At 47.7% G+C, this 15231-nt stretch overlaps 1 protein-coding gene across 1 annotated transcript in view; it reads right to left on the bottom strand.

Moving 5' to 3' along the window:
* TG (thyroglobulin) overlaps positions 1 to 15231 on the bottom strand; it is a 128362-nt gene that overhangs the window by 15911 nt on the left and 97220 nt on the right. The window contains exons 42-45 of the mRNA XM_077352914.1: positions 8892 to 9056; positions 7188 to 7355; positions 1319 to 1500; positions 298 to 405 (exon numbers count right to left, since the gene is read on the bottom strand). Of these exons, the coding sequence (XP_077209029.1) occupies positions 298 to 405; positions 1319 to 1500; positions 7188 to 7355; positions 8892 to 9056 (623 nt within the window). The remainder of the gene's footprint in view (positions 1 to 297; positions 406 to 1318; positions 1501 to 7187; positions 7356 to 8891; positions 9057 to 15231) is intronic.

Here is a 15231-nt window from a genome sequence, read left to right on the forward strand (position 1 = left end):
TTACCAAGACCGGAAGTTACAGCACACCTGGTTCCTTCCTGAGCCCTCGGCTTGGGGCACAAGAACATCTGGAGACTGCTAGTTCACCGTAAAGAGGTAGGCTCACCAGCAACTCGACGGGTGGGAGAATAGAAAGCATCAAATGAAAGAAGGACCCGGTATCTCACAGATGCCAGATTCAAGATTTTGCAACTGATGAGAACTTCTGGTGCCCAGCCCGCAACACAAAGGAAAACAGCTGAGACTGCTTTGTATTATGAGATTGACCTTCAATAGGAATTCCATCCATCGTCTCACCTGCTCAAAGAAGAAGACTCTGGTATGTGGTACATGAAGACATTTCCTCGGCCGCTACCTGCCCAGTGCTTGGCCATCTCTATCGTGGGGCAAATGATGAAGCGGTCCCTGGAAAAGCACCCAAGAAAAGAAAGGTGTGATTGACAGAAGTCTAGCCTGTGACCAGAGCCCATTCCGCACACATAGGATAATGCACTTTCAATGTGCTTTGGCAGCTGGATTTTCCAGTGCGGAACCGGAAAATCTACTTCTAAAGTGCATTGAAAGTGCATTATCTATTATGTGCAGACTAGGCCCAGGAATGGCACTGCACACCTTAGTTTCCGAACTACTAAAGACAGAGCAGAGTTTTATTTGCAAAGTGAGTTCCAGGAAGGAATATTCATGTTGTCGGCGGGGAAGATTAAAGCTGACGGACAAACTTTGGAGGCAATTTGTAGAACCTGCAGATAGGGAAAGGCGGAAGCAACCCACCCTCCCCTTCTCTGCTTAAAATATCTCCTCCCCTGAGCCACTTTTCTATTTAAAAAATAGCAGCATTGCTGCGGCCCGTTAATGCACTTTCAGTTTAGAAATAGAAGCCCTGTGAGGGAACAGGGATGCTGAGAATCCTCTAAGGGAATTAGAAACTGCTTTGATTCCTGTTTTCATGCATGTTTGTAACCCCCCCCCCCCCCATCACAATTTTAGGAAAACATTCCAACCACAAAGTCCAGGCACACAATAACAATTGCTTATTCAGAAGAAAAATATATTTTCCTTTTTTCCATTCCTTTCTATCCAAGTTTTTTTTTTTTTTTTTGCAAACATCACTGTCCAGATTCTGCACACAATAGATCAGGAGTAGTCAAACTGCGGCTGCAGTTTGACTACCCCTGTAATAGATAATGCCTTTTCAATGCACTTTAGAAGTAGATTTTCCGGTTCTGCGCAGGAAAATCTAGCTGCCAAAGCACATTGAAAGTGCATTATCCTATGAGTGCAGAATGAGCCCAGAGGAAAGCACCAAGGAGTGTCTTACCGAGTGGCATTTTCCAAAGCTCTGGAGAAGGACGCATAATCGTCAGACGAGTGCTGGAGGGAATAAAACCAGGAGGCTGCATCCTGCACCACTGGATTAGAGTCCTCTCCCCCCAAGGAATTTTGGAGAGCCTGGTAGAAGATGGTTTTGCTGTCAGAACGGCCCTGGCTTTCTTCGAATCGCTGTTTGGAAGGGAAGGGAGAGAAAAAGAGTATTTAGAAGAAAGGAACACATTCGAAAGACAGCTCAACTTTGTTCCTGTTTTTACAAGTTCTAAACGTGCACTGGAAGAAGAGCTGAAGGGCTGAATCAGGGCACCACATGGATTCTTTACATTTCTCTACTGATGCTCAGCACACCCACTAAAGTAGCGATCCCCAACCTGTGGGCCGCGGACCACATGTGGTCCGACTAATTGGAGGTGGGTCCCGAAGGACGCCTTCTCCCCCCCCGATCCTTTACTTCATCCCCCCCAGCCTTTTACAACACACTTCATTGTTGTGGCGTGTCTGTATCTTATTTTGAAGGGATGTTTAAACATTACCATAGCGATCAGAGAGTGCTAGGGCAGTGGTTGAGAGTAGAGGAGTAAACTACCCCCCCCCACCGGGCCTCAGTAAAAGGCGTTGAGTGGTCCCCGGTGAGTGGTCCCCGGCGTTGAGTGGTCCCTGATGATAAAAAGGTTGGGGACCACTGCGCTAAAGCATATTTCAAAGTAAACTGTGGCCTGTACAGAATCATAGAGTTGGGAGGGGCCTTGCAGGCCATCTAGTCCAACCCCCTGCTCAATTCAGGATCAGCCTGAAACATCCAGGATTAGTACTTATCCAGCTGTTGCTTGAAGACCGCCAGGGAGGGGGAGCTCCCCACCTCCTTAGGCAGCCCATTCCACTGCTGAACTTCTCTAATGGATGTTAATTATCAAATTATCAAATTTACTGCTGAGCAAAAGCCCTACCCATTTGGTGGGCACAAGGAAAATGCTAGTGGGGATTCCTGCAGCAAACCATACTTCTAATAAGCACCAGGCTAGTTCCACCAAAAGATTTAGAGCATTTCTCAACTTGTTTACTGTTGAGAAATCCCTGAAACATTCTTCAGGCTTCAAGAAAACCCAGAATTGGCACAATGGTGCAGAATATGGTTGGGAAGCACACGCCTTCCCTTCCCACCCTCTCCAGGCCCACCACTGGAAATTTTGGGAGGGGGGTGACATGACCATATATGGTAAACCCCCCCCCCCCAATAAATGTTTAACAATTTAAAAAAATATTTAAAAATTAATTAAGTCCCATCTGGGAAACCCTTCCAGGGCTATCAAGAAAACCCAAGATTGAGAAAGCATGATCTAGAGACACGACAAGGAGCTTCACACAGATTTCACATTAGCAGACTGGGACACTAGGACAGGGAGTGACGGTCAAATCCTGGCTCCAAAATTGGGCTGACCAAACCAGGTTAGGAAATTCCTAGAAATTTGGGGATGGAGCCTGGGGAAGGAGGGACATCAGTGGGGCATAATCCCATAAAATCCACCCTCCAATGTATTAGAACATACAAGATCTGTAGTGTGCATGATTCAACACCATATGTGCAGAATGGCCTACAGGGGGCATCAGAGGAAATATGTAGTTAGCATAGTTAGAACAAGAACTTCCGGATATTTTTAAAAAGCTCAATAAAGCTGTTTATTCTTTAAGCAGGTAGTGCATTTTTAAACTGCCACCAACACAAAACAGCCCTTTGCAGAACCGATCCAGGATAACTGATCTCTGTAGTCCGGAGATCAGCCGTAACTCCAAAAGATCTTCAGCCTCTACCGCTGGGGGCCACCCAACGTCGTTTGGGAGGCATGGCTGGAGAGCCAGCCCCGAGCAGGAAATTTACTTTCAAACAAAAGAAAGCAAAGATCTTCTAAATGTTGGCCTGTTGACAGTTGTCTTAGAAGCTTCTGAAGCATTAAAAGTTCCAGCCAGCAACAAGGGATAGGCATCAACCAAACACCCCTCAGTTGGCAGAGCCAAGAACGCCTGAAAGGAGTCAAGTGTCTTTCAAATATTTTTGCCTTGACCTTCTGTTTTTCATGTGCTCACCCACCCCTTTCCCTGAAAAAAAAAGCAAAACAATGGTAAACTAAGAATCCCATCTGTGACATGGTTGGCGATACACAAGTTCTCAGGTCCACGGTAGCTTGAAAATATAGCCTGAATGATCTCTTTCCAAAAATCTTCTAGAGGCCACTGAAGTGCTGAAAGCACTAAGAAATGAGACCCAGTCTCTACCAATGGCTGCCAAACAGCTACAAACATCAAACACGGAATAATGGCTTCTCCAAAGATCCAGAGGAATTAGAAAAGAGATGGAAAAGGAGAGAATTATACAAACCAGAGTTAAACTAAAGTAAGGGACCCATTAAACGAATCTTTCCGCTCTCTATGAAGGGGAGCCCCATTATGACAATATCGAGGGAGAAGGAATCGGGGGTGAATGGCCTTTGGAAAGGAACTCCCCCCATCTTAAAGGGTGCAATCCCTTCCCCTTTTTTTGGCAAACCTCTTGACAGGGGAAGGGGAGAGATTGCCTTAAGATTTAAGCTAAGTTTGGCAGCTATTGGGAGGGACTGGGAGGAAAGCTTACTGAAACGGGGTCCTATGACATCATGGAGATTTCCAGCAGCGACACTTCTGTGAGACAAGATATTTTGGGATTCACTGGAAACGCTGATAATAAGGCTCAGGGTAAATCCTAGAGTGTCCCATGACACGTTGACGTCACTCCCAGTTACATGGTTGGAAATGACACCGTGACATCGTGGGAGACCAGATTGCTCGCACAAACACACATGTGCCCCCGTGGCTCTCTGGAGCCAGGGGAACAATGGTGGGTGGGGACAGTGGGTCCCCCATGACCACTGGGTGATTCACTGGAAGTGAACTTCCGTGTATGAGCATGGATTCAAACCCAGTTGACTCAGCCTGATATTCTAACCACCGTACCCCGTTGACTCTCAGTCTCCCACACAACCCCAGAAGTTTTGCATTTTTGATCCATTCTTTTTAAAGGTAACAAGTCAACTGATACGTGCATATGTAGTACTTAGCTTTGAATTGCCAGCCCAGGTTGGGAAAAACCAAGAGAACTCAGGGGTGGAGCTGCAGAGGGAGGAGTTTGGAGAGGGGAGGGACTTCAATGCAATATAATACCATAGAGTCCCTCTTCCAAAGTGGCCATTTTCTCCAGGGGAACTGATCTCTGTTGCGCGGAGAGGAGCTGTAATTCCTGGGGATCTCCAGGTCCCACCCAGAAGCTGCCATCCCTCACTTAGTTCCTTTAAAAAATAGTTGGCAGGCAGCCTGAATAACATCTGAACCAGCATTTGATGCACAAATACACATGACTGTCTTCTGGACTGCCTCTCCTACTTGGCTGGCCGACCCACTGGCTGTTCTTCAAACATTCACCTCCACTCACCGAAAAATAAGCGAGATGGCAGAAAATCAAGCGGGGAATGGTTCTAGCTAGGGGCAGTGTGGAAATGAACCTTCACGCCCGCATCCTGTACTAACATGGCTTAGAATTCCAAGGTTTATATGCCAATAAAGGTCTTCTGATTCTGAATTTCAAGGCTATTTCCGTGTAGAAATGAACTCCCGGTGGTGGAGCAATTTGTGATCTCACTTGTTTGTGGGTCAATGAAAGACGGGGAGAGGTTAGGGGCGGTTCAAAGAGAGGTTTGCCCCTGGCGCTAACCGGCAAGCCAGAGACAGAAGCAGACGATTGTAAAATGGGCGATAATTAACAGCAGGTCAGGATGTGGAGCACCTAACCGAGAAGGCTGGGATTGAATGCGGGCCCTTATCAAACCAGGATGCGGAGATGAAAAGGCCCAGGAATCAAAGCAGCACTAGTGTGCTTTATGGGGACATTTTCTTTTTTAAATCTGCGTCTGGCTCCTGACGTTTGCACATTTGCAGACGATGCATCTCTTGTTATCTTAATTTTAAAAGCCTGGCTCCCCTCTGGCTGTATGGCTGAAACCACAAAACTATCCTGCAGAGCTGGAAGCGCTGGCGGAGAATCTCGTGAAACATATCTCCCTGAATAAAGTAATCTGCAGGCTACTGACAGCTCTGGGTTGAGAAATCCCTGGAGTTTGGTGGGTGGAGCCTGAAGAGGGTGGAGCTTGTGGAGGGGACAGGGGAGGGATCTCAGCAGGTGAAATTTATTTTATTTATTTAGTTATGTATTGGATTTGTATACCGCCACTCCCAGGAAGCTGGCTTGCGGCAATTCACAGTAATATAACATACAACAATATCCAATTCCATAAAACCACATACAATATATATACAATAATAACCTAAAAACAGTTCCCCAAAGCTATAAATCTATAACATGGCGGTAAAATACTAAAAAACTCCTCTCCCTGCAGTGGAGCCAGTTTGTCCAGATTACAACATTGGTGGTGGTAAAAATCAGGGAGTAGATCGTCCAGCGGCTCCGGGCACAGTCTAGCACAGGGGTAGTCAAATTGCGGCCCTCCAGATGTCCATGGACTACAATTCCCAGGAGCCCCCTGCCAGCATTCGCTGGCAGGGGGCTCCTGGGAATTGTAGTCCATGGACATCTGGAGGGCCGCAGTTTGACTACCCCTGGTCTAGCACTTTGCCTGGGACCCTAAGCAGCCATTTCTCTATCTGGGTCATCTGGAGATTAACTGAAATAGCAGGAGATCACTGAGAGCTGTCACCTTCTCAGTCACCTTCTCCAATGAACAGGCTTGGCGTATTTAGCAAACGTGACTTATTCAAAAGAAACAAATTCAGCTCATGATACTGCTTGTTAGGACTAGGTTGATGTATTCCTCATCAGCTCCATCAGACTGATATATTCCCCAATCGGCTCCACCTCCAGATCATGTCACACCACCCCACTGCTAAAGGTAATCTCCCCCCTTTCTCAGGCACCTTTGCTACACCCAGGTGCAAACCCCAACCGCCAGACTCTACGGATCCAGGGGCAGGGCTATGTCGGTAACACTGAAGCTTCCTCTCCTCCCAACACCTACAGCCTACACAGAGAGAAAAGTGAAACTATAAACAACCCGCTACCCCCAAACATTACAAAGCTCACCCAACGACTGATCCATCCTACTACGGCAGAGAACAGAAGAACACGAAAACGCATACAGTAAAAACTATGGCAGAATCGTTCCTGATCGGCACCATCTACAGCAGGGGTAGTCAAACTGCGGCCCTCCAGATGTCCATGGACTACAATTCCCAGGAGCCCCCCTGCCAGCGAACGCTGGCAGGGGGCTCCTGGGAATTGTAGTCCATGGACATCTGGAGGGCCGCAGTTTGACTACCCCTGACAGCTTGACAACCCTGATGAGGATCATATGCTACAAGCACAGCTGAGAAGGCAGTTTGGAAGTACACTCCAAGAGGAGGTTATATTGGGGAGGGAAGGAGGTTTTATCCATTTCCTGGAGGGTTGGCTGCTTGGGAAGGCGGACCATATGGCTTCACACCCTTCTGAATGAAGGTTCGGCTACTACTGAGTTGGGCTGTGCATTGGTCAACCGCATGTCCTTTCCCCATCATTGTCTGAGCCTCTTCTCTGCCTTCACACCATTGGCTGCTGGTTGCAGCAAAGCACAAAACTCAGATGGACTAAACATTACAGGGTGGGGAAGAGTAAGACCAAACTTCAGATGACCATGTGCCGGCAAGAGGCTCATGGGAATTGTAGTCGATGGACATCGGGAGAGCCACAGTTTGGCCACCCCTGTCCTAGCTTCTCCCTTTCCAGTTGGCTCGCCTCCCCGATTGGCGATAGTTAGCTTCCCCTTCCCAACCCCAAGTACCTTGATGGCTTTTGCCCGGCTGATCAGACCGTCTTGTTGAGAGCTTCCAATGAGCAGGTCAAGCTTCACAGCTCGAGAGTGCTTCAAGCCTGATGCAAGTGGCTGCAGAAGGTAGACGCCATCGACCACTGGCCTCCAGTGCTGAAAGGGCCCACTCACAGCAAGGCGCTAGAAGGGAAACGGACATTTGCCATTGGAAGAAAACATTTTAACAGTCAGAGTAGTTCAGCAGTGGAACAGGCTGCCTAAGGAGGTGGTGAGCGCCCCCTCACTGGCCGTCTTCAAGCAAAGGTTGGATACACACTTTTCTTGGATGCTTTAGGATGCTTAGGGCTAATCCTGCGTTGAGCAGGGGGCTGGACTAGATGGCCTGTATGGCCCCTTCCAACTCTATGGTTCTATGATTCTATGATTCACTTTTCTTGGATGCTTCAGGATGCTTAGGGCTGATCCTGCGTTGAGCAGGGGGTTGGACTAGATGGCCTGTATGGCCCCTTCCAACTCTATGGTTCTAGGATTCTAGGATTCACTTTTCTTGGATGCTTTAGGATGCTTAGGGCTGATCCTGCGTTGAGCAGGGGGCTGGACTAGATGGCCTGTATGGCCCCTTCCAACTCTATGGTTCTATGATTCTATGATTCACTTTTCTTGGATGCTTCAGGATGCTTAGGGCTGATCCTGCGTTGAGCAGGGGGTTGGACTAGATGGCCTGTATGGCCCCTTCCAACTCTATGGTTCTAGGATTCTAGGATTCACTTTTCTTGGATGCTTTAGGATGCTTAGGGCTGATCTTGCGTTGAGCAGGGGGCTGGACTAGATGGCCTGTATGGCCCCTTCCAACTCTATGGTTCTAGGATTCTAGGATTCTAAGAAAGGACATGGAAGGTCTGTCCTAGGCAATGCCGGACAGTGAGGTGAGGTGGCAAAAAGCAGATGGCCATGACTACTGGACTGCTACCAGGAGGGAGAGGAGCCCGCTGTCCTCAACAAGCAATCATCTATTGGGGTACCACCAAAAGGTCAGAGGGCAGTCACATGGCCCTGAGCAAATCCACTGTTATGGTTATTATTATTTTAACATTTGTTACCCGCCTTTTCACTTTGGACTCAGGGCGGGTACCTCATAACAAAACATACAAAACGAAGCACACAATAAATAATTAAAAATCTAAAACATCTGCAACCATTCCAGAGGAAAGAGAAGCTCTACCAGCCCGAGATGGTGTGAAAGCTGGACTTTGACAGGAAGGACCGCTCAAATTCAGGAGAGTTTTTAGCCCTCAACCATAGCCATGGTGGGACAGCTTCATTTTTACAAGGCCTGTTCAAGGTCTCCTTTGAAAGAGCATCTCACCAGGACAGTCTGATCTCCCAAGGACCCTAGTGGGGCCTCTAGTGGGGCCAAGACGAGCATGTCGGGGATGTTGGGGTAACACTCTGGTATTTGGGCCAGGATTCTATGGTATGCGCTAATTCTATCATATTTTGCCCAAAAAACGGAGGGTTGCCCCAACATCCCTGACATGCCCACATCCCTTGTGAGTCACATTGGAAGTCACATGAGCATGTGGCTGAAATGTGGAATGAAATTCTCAGATCCCATTAAGCCCCCCCCCCCCCTTTCCCCTGCCAGCTGCCCGGAGGGACCGGGAAATACAAACACATATGCACATTGAATGCAATCGTAACAAGAAATGTGCCCACCCTGGTTTGCGCCTCGTTCAGAGCTTTTGCAGGAAGTTGGCGGAGACAGGAGACACTTTCTTCGCCGTCGGCTGGAGGGCAGCCAAGCTCAGCGGCCAAATCGGCAGCTTGCTCCTGTGCTTCCTCCTTGCTGATTACTGACGCTGGAGAGAAAGCAGAGCCTCCCTGGAAAAATGGAAAATGAAATGAAATGAAGAGAAAACAGATGACTGATCAAGTGGGCTGGGGGTTCCATGGACTTCCCCGATGCATGTTCTTCTTCTTTAAACAAAATACGGTTATTAAAATAAATAGTCAAGTAATGAAGTCTACAACTAGGGGGAGAAAGGGGGATGGGATACCATAAGAATGTTAGGAATCACGCCCAGAACTCCACCATTTCTTTTTGATTTGATCAAAATGCTTATCCCATCTTTCTGAAAACATCAAGAGCAAAATAGAATCATAGAGTTGGAAGGGACTTCCAGAGTTGTCTAGTCCAACCCCCTGAAGAATGCAGGAAATGCACAACTACCTGTTCACCCACAATGACCCTAATTCCACGCTCAGATGATGTCCCCCCACCCCCCACCCCCAAATCCTGCCATTGTTAGAACGAAACTGGAAGTGGAATCGAATTGCTTTGTGGTAAAACCAGGCCTTTGCGACATTTCCTTCTGCATCGGCTAGCCTTTCTCAACTTTTTGACCATTGAGAACCCTCTGAAACATTCTCCAGGCTTCAAGAAACCGCAGAAGTGGCACCATCATGCAGAATATGGTTGGGAAGCAGAGCTGTGGACACGCCCACCTGAGGCCCCTCCCTTTCCCACCCCTTCCAGGCCCATCATTGGCCATTTTAGGAGGGGGTCAACATGACCATATATGGTCATATCACTCAATAAATATGTAACGAATTTTAAAAATACATTATAAATTAATTAACTCCTATTTAGGAAACCCTCCCAGAGCTATCACGAAACCCAGGTTGAGAAACCCTGGAATAGGCAGTGAGAATACTGAAGTCTGGTTTGAATTAGACCTAGAACATCTAACTTTCTGGAATGGGGACTGGAGATCTCCAAGAAGTACAATGACAGAGTTCAGTTCCCCTGGAGAAAATGCTACCTTTGGAGGGTGGAGTCTACGGCAGGGGTAGTCAACCTGTGGTCCTCCAGATGTTCATGGACTACAATTCCCATGCCTCATGTGAATTGTAGTCCATGAACATCTGGAGGACCACAGGTTGACTACCCCTGGGCTACGGTATCCCTTTCCTGCTAGAGCTCCCTCCCCTCCCTAAACTTTGCTCTCTCCACACTGTACCCCTAAATCTCCATGAATTTCCTAACCAATCATTGGCTGTCCTAATTAGACCACCGATGGATGAAGGGAATAGCGGCACAGGTGGCAATTCCACAGGTCTTTCTTCTGCTTAGAGCTTCTCAAGTTGGTGCTAAGGTTCTCCCATTTGGCCCCACGGCAAACTTCAACTCAAGATATGGTCCTCCAGTGTCTGCAGCAGATACTCCACCCCTGTCGCTCTTCTTCCTTCCCTCCAGCTGCGACTTCTCTGAGAAGGAAGGAAGGCGCTCCGGAACATCTGTAAAGAAGGAGGACCCACTGCTCTTCGGAACAAAACCAGCGAGATGCTGCTGATATCAGCCTGTACTCATATGTTCCACAGAGACGAACTCTAGGAAGTGGAACTTGCAACTTGTGACTCAGCTCCTGGAATGACTTTGGGGCTCCGTCCTGATCTCACGGTTTCTGAATCCCCATGTGAGCTCGCCTTCAGAGACTCACTTTGTAACCTTCTTTCCTGTGTCTGTGTTTTTCACCTTGTTTTGCTTCAAGGAGTGGCATCAGAAATGCCTTCTCTGTTAGTCTGGGCTTGGTCTCCAACCGCAAGAGACGTTTTAATGCTGCATGAAGACAATAGAGGACAACCAGATAACATCTGGCCTAGAACTGGGTTGGGGGGGGGGATAAACCTTGGTTTGCAAATGACTCACCCTATCTTCAGAGAATGTACGGGCTTACATGCAAAATTGTTGGACCTTCTTTTTTTTACAAAAAAAGAAATCCCAGTTGCCAGATAAGCAAATGACATGCACAGCAATGTGACTCGCTACCTTTGCCTGAAAATTATCTGATGCATTGGTAAGAAATTCCGTTGCGATGCATAGCTTGTGGGACAGTCTGATAATTTGTTGCAAAGGAATGGTTTCTGCAGTTCAGGCCCAAGACGGAAAGGAAAGGATGCTGTTACGTAGCAATTTATGTAAACTGACAAGCATAAAACCTTTGCCTGATTCCTCAGATAGCTTTCTGCTAAGATAGGAATCCTTACTGTGTCTGTCTTCCAATACACCGAATATCAGCAGCCCTATTCATGTCAGCGTTTAAAACTGTTTCTAAGAAGGACCCAGCTCACGCTCACTTTAGAGATGAACCAGCCCCTAGATAAATGGGGCTTTAAATACCCCGTTGAATGTCATAGGACTGAAGCAATGAAATGACTTTTCTGTCACGTCGGATGTCAACAATGGATAGAAAATTTGACCTTTACCAAGGGAAAGGAAAAGAGATCTTGTCATCTGGACATGTTTCTCTTGGTTCTAGAAATCTGTCTCACGTATCTATAAAGCAATTTATGTCAAGTATAAGAGCCTCTTGTGGCGCAGAGTGGTAAGGCAGCCGTCTGAAAGCTTTGCCCATGAGGCTGGGAGTTCAATCCCAGCAGCCGGCTCAAGGTCGACTCAGCCTTCCATCCTTCCGAGGTCGGTAAAATGAGTACCCAGCTTGCTGGGGGGTAAACGGTAATGACTGGGGAAGGCACTGGCAAACCACCCTGTATTGAGTCTGCCATGAAAACGCTAGAGGGCGTCACCCCAAGGGTCGGACATGACTCGGTGCTTGCACAGGGGATACCTTTACCTTTACCTTTATGTCAAGTATAGTTAATGCACTCTTAGCTTAAGCCTTTTTTAGCCTCACTCATTGTGCAGGCACCAAACTCAGGCATCTCATTAGGACTAAGAAGAGTTTCAAACTTTAATTCCATATGGTCTTTTTAAACGTTTTTCCAACATGATTTTCATTTTGTGTTTTGTCGTATCCTTGCTTGACCAGAGCACGGGGGGGGGGGGGTTGTAATGTGAGAAGAACTCCTAAAAGGGCCCTGACTGGGGGGGGGGGGGGGAGGTTGAGAATGGCTGGCTTAACTAAACTACCGTATATACTCACATATAAGCCGACCCGGATATAAGCCGAGGAACCTAATTTTACCACAAAATCTGGGCAAACTCATTGACTCGCATATAAGCCGAGGATGGGAAATGCAGCAGGCTACTGGTAAATTTACATCAATTGAGGCACCAATAGGTTCAATGTTTTTTGAATATTTTAAAGATATTTTAAATATTTTGAATATTTAAAAGAGGGCCAGCAAACCAGAGCAGAACAACAGAACCCGAAGTTGGCAACTTCCTACAAGTACAACAGCTACCAAACTGGGAGAATGAACTACTCTAACTACAGCTACATTGGCGCCCACCCTCCAGAACAAAACACTGAAATAAAGAACTGTAAAACTCAACACTGAAAGAAAGAACTGTAAAAATCAACTTTTAAAAGAAATATGCTAACAACACATCTCCTCCGATGCCCCCTGCAGGACATTCTTCATATATACTGTCGAGTCATGCACATGACAGATCTTGCATATTCCAACAGAAGGGACTGGATCCAGCATTCATCAAGGCCAGGGGTAGTCAAACTGCGGCCCTCCAGATGTCCATGGACTACAATTCCCAGGAGCCCCTGCCAGCATTCGCTGGCAGGGGCTCCTGGGAATTGTAGTCCATGGACATCTGGAGGGCCGCAGTTTGACTATCCCTGATCAAGGCAAATCAGGATTTGAACAAGGGGCCATGAGGCAAATCCCGGCTGCACAAATTAAAATAAGCACGCAAACCGAGTGGCTGTCCAAATAAACCTACACACGAAGCAACTTTGGGGAGCCAGAGAGAAAAAAGTTCTCTTTGCCAACTCTCTCCACCCCATGTTCAGGACGGACAAAAGGACTTTATTCTGTACAGAGCATATGACAGAAATGTAGAATTCACGGCCAGAGGAGGCAGTGATGGCCACATGAATAAACAGCTTGAAAAGGGGAGCAGATAACAGAGTTTGGGTCGATCCGTGGCTGCTAGCCATGTGAGGGGAACCTCCATCTCCAGAGCCGTATCCCCGAGGACAGCGTTTGTGGGAACATAACCTGAGCTGCATCTGACCTATTTGGAACCAAAACCATCTCACTTCCTTTTGGCTTCCGTTCAGATCACTGACTACCACACGAGAGCTCTGGGCTGGTTCCCAAGTCCCCTTCTGGGGATCGGTCGGGGCCTGTGCTTCCCTAAACGGCAGCCAATATGCGTACAGTGCATTTTGGGATTGTGCTTGGAATTGGTTTACAAATATAATTAGACGATTGTCCAGACACTGAGTCAGCGCTGACGACTGCCAGATGTGCAGAACTCCCACCGGGCCGTTGACTTTTTAAAATGTGCCCTTCAATGGTCTTCTTCACGAGAAAACTATGTGAGGAATCTGGAGACAAATCAGAGCTATGCAAGATTCTGGGTTATTAAAGCCAGCGGGGTCGGGCCTGGTGGAAAAGTTCACGGAAGGAGCCCCAGGGGCGGCTGTTTAAATGTGTCCTGTTGGCAGAATTATATATGCAAGGGAGTCAAGCACCAAGCTGCTTGGAACAATAAACCAGCTTTATTACAGTCATAGAATCATAGAGTTGGAAGGGACCTCTTGGGTCATCTAGTCCAACCCCCTGCACTATGCAGGACACTCACAACCCTCATCCACTGTAACTTGCTACCCCTTTGAGTCTTCACAGAAAAACAAATTTTGTGAGTAGGAAAGGGGGTGAGAGAGAGTCCTAACAGTCTAAGGCAGGGGTAGTCAAACTGCGGCCCTCCAGATGTCCATGGACCACAATTCCCAGAAGACCCTGCCAGCAAATGCTGGCAGGGGCTTCTGGGAATTGTAGTCCATGGACATCTGGAGGGCCGCAGTTTGACTACCCCTGGTCTAGGGGTTCTGTTTTTCTTGCATGCTGTCTGTTCAGGAAGCAAGCAAGGAGGAAATGCACTCAAAGGAGCAGGTAGTCTCCAAAAGAGGAGATCACTGGAAAAACAGCAGGAGGCTCCGAATCTAGCTATGCTAAACACACCTCTCCTCTGATGCCCCTCTCCCCCACAATAGACGCCCTATGAGGGAGGTGAGGCTGAGAGAGCTCTGAGAGAAACTGAGCTGTGAGAATGACTCTAGCAGGACTGTGACTAGCCAGCCAGCTGCTAGCAGATAAGCAGGGAATGACCCGGCTCACCAGATTAGAAGCCACCGCTCTTAACAACTACACCATGCTGCTTATGGCTGGTGAGCAGGTGGACGGCCTGGCAGGCAGGAAGGAAGGAGAAGAAGGAGGAGGAAGAAGAGGAGGAGGAGGAAGAGGAGAAGAGTTGTTTTTATACCCCACTTTTCACTGCCCAAAGGTGTCTCAAAGCTGTTCACAATTGCCCTCCCTTCCTCTCCCTGCCACAGACACCCTGCAAGGTAGACGAGGCTGAGTGAACCCTGACAGGACTGCTCTGTGAGAACAGCACTATCAGGACTGTGATGAGCCCAAGGTCACCCAGCTGGCTGCATGATTAGAAGTCTGTGTTCCTAACCACGACACCACTTACAAGGCTTGTGTCTCTTCTTCTTGTCGTAATAAAAATCAAAACCCAAAGTGCACGCATAAAAGAGGCGTAGCATTAAGTCCACAAACATGACGAGGGCCCTATCTAGAAAAGTAGTTACACTTAAAAAAGCAAATGTTCAGGCGTGGTACCCCCCCCCCCCACCATGACATCACGCATCTATTTCCAGGGAAGCATTTTCTTTCTCCTGGGGATGGGGATGACTTCAAGACCAGCCACGTGAGAAGAGACACCGGTGCTTGCCGGAAATGAAAAAGATCACACCTGTTGATGCTGGAAGTGAGGAAGCCTCTAGGGGCATGTGACGTCAACCATGTGCTGGGGTTTATTTCTGTGCCGGTAATATTCTTACTATATCCAAGAGCAGCTGTCCATGCAACAGTCTGTAGAGGGAGACCCACGCAGGGGGAAAAGGGGCTCTTCGTTTTTGTCATCTGCCAAGTTTCCACCCAGCAGCCAACCCGCCCCCCTCCCATAGTTACTTTGTTGGGGTCTGCAGAGGAAAAGGAACGCACACAAATACATCTTACTCTGTAGTACCAAAGATGACTAAAAGAGGATATGATAGTCCCTCTTCCA

The sequence above is a fragment of the Paroedura picta genome, chromosome 9 (genome assembly GCF_049243985.1).
Source record: "Paroedura picta isolate Pp20150507F chromosome 9, Ppicta_v3.0, whole genome shotgun sequence".
Classification (NCBI taxonomy): domain Eukaryota; kingdom Metazoa; phylum Chordata; class Lepidosauria; order Squamata; family Gekkonidae; genus Paroedura; species Paroedura picta.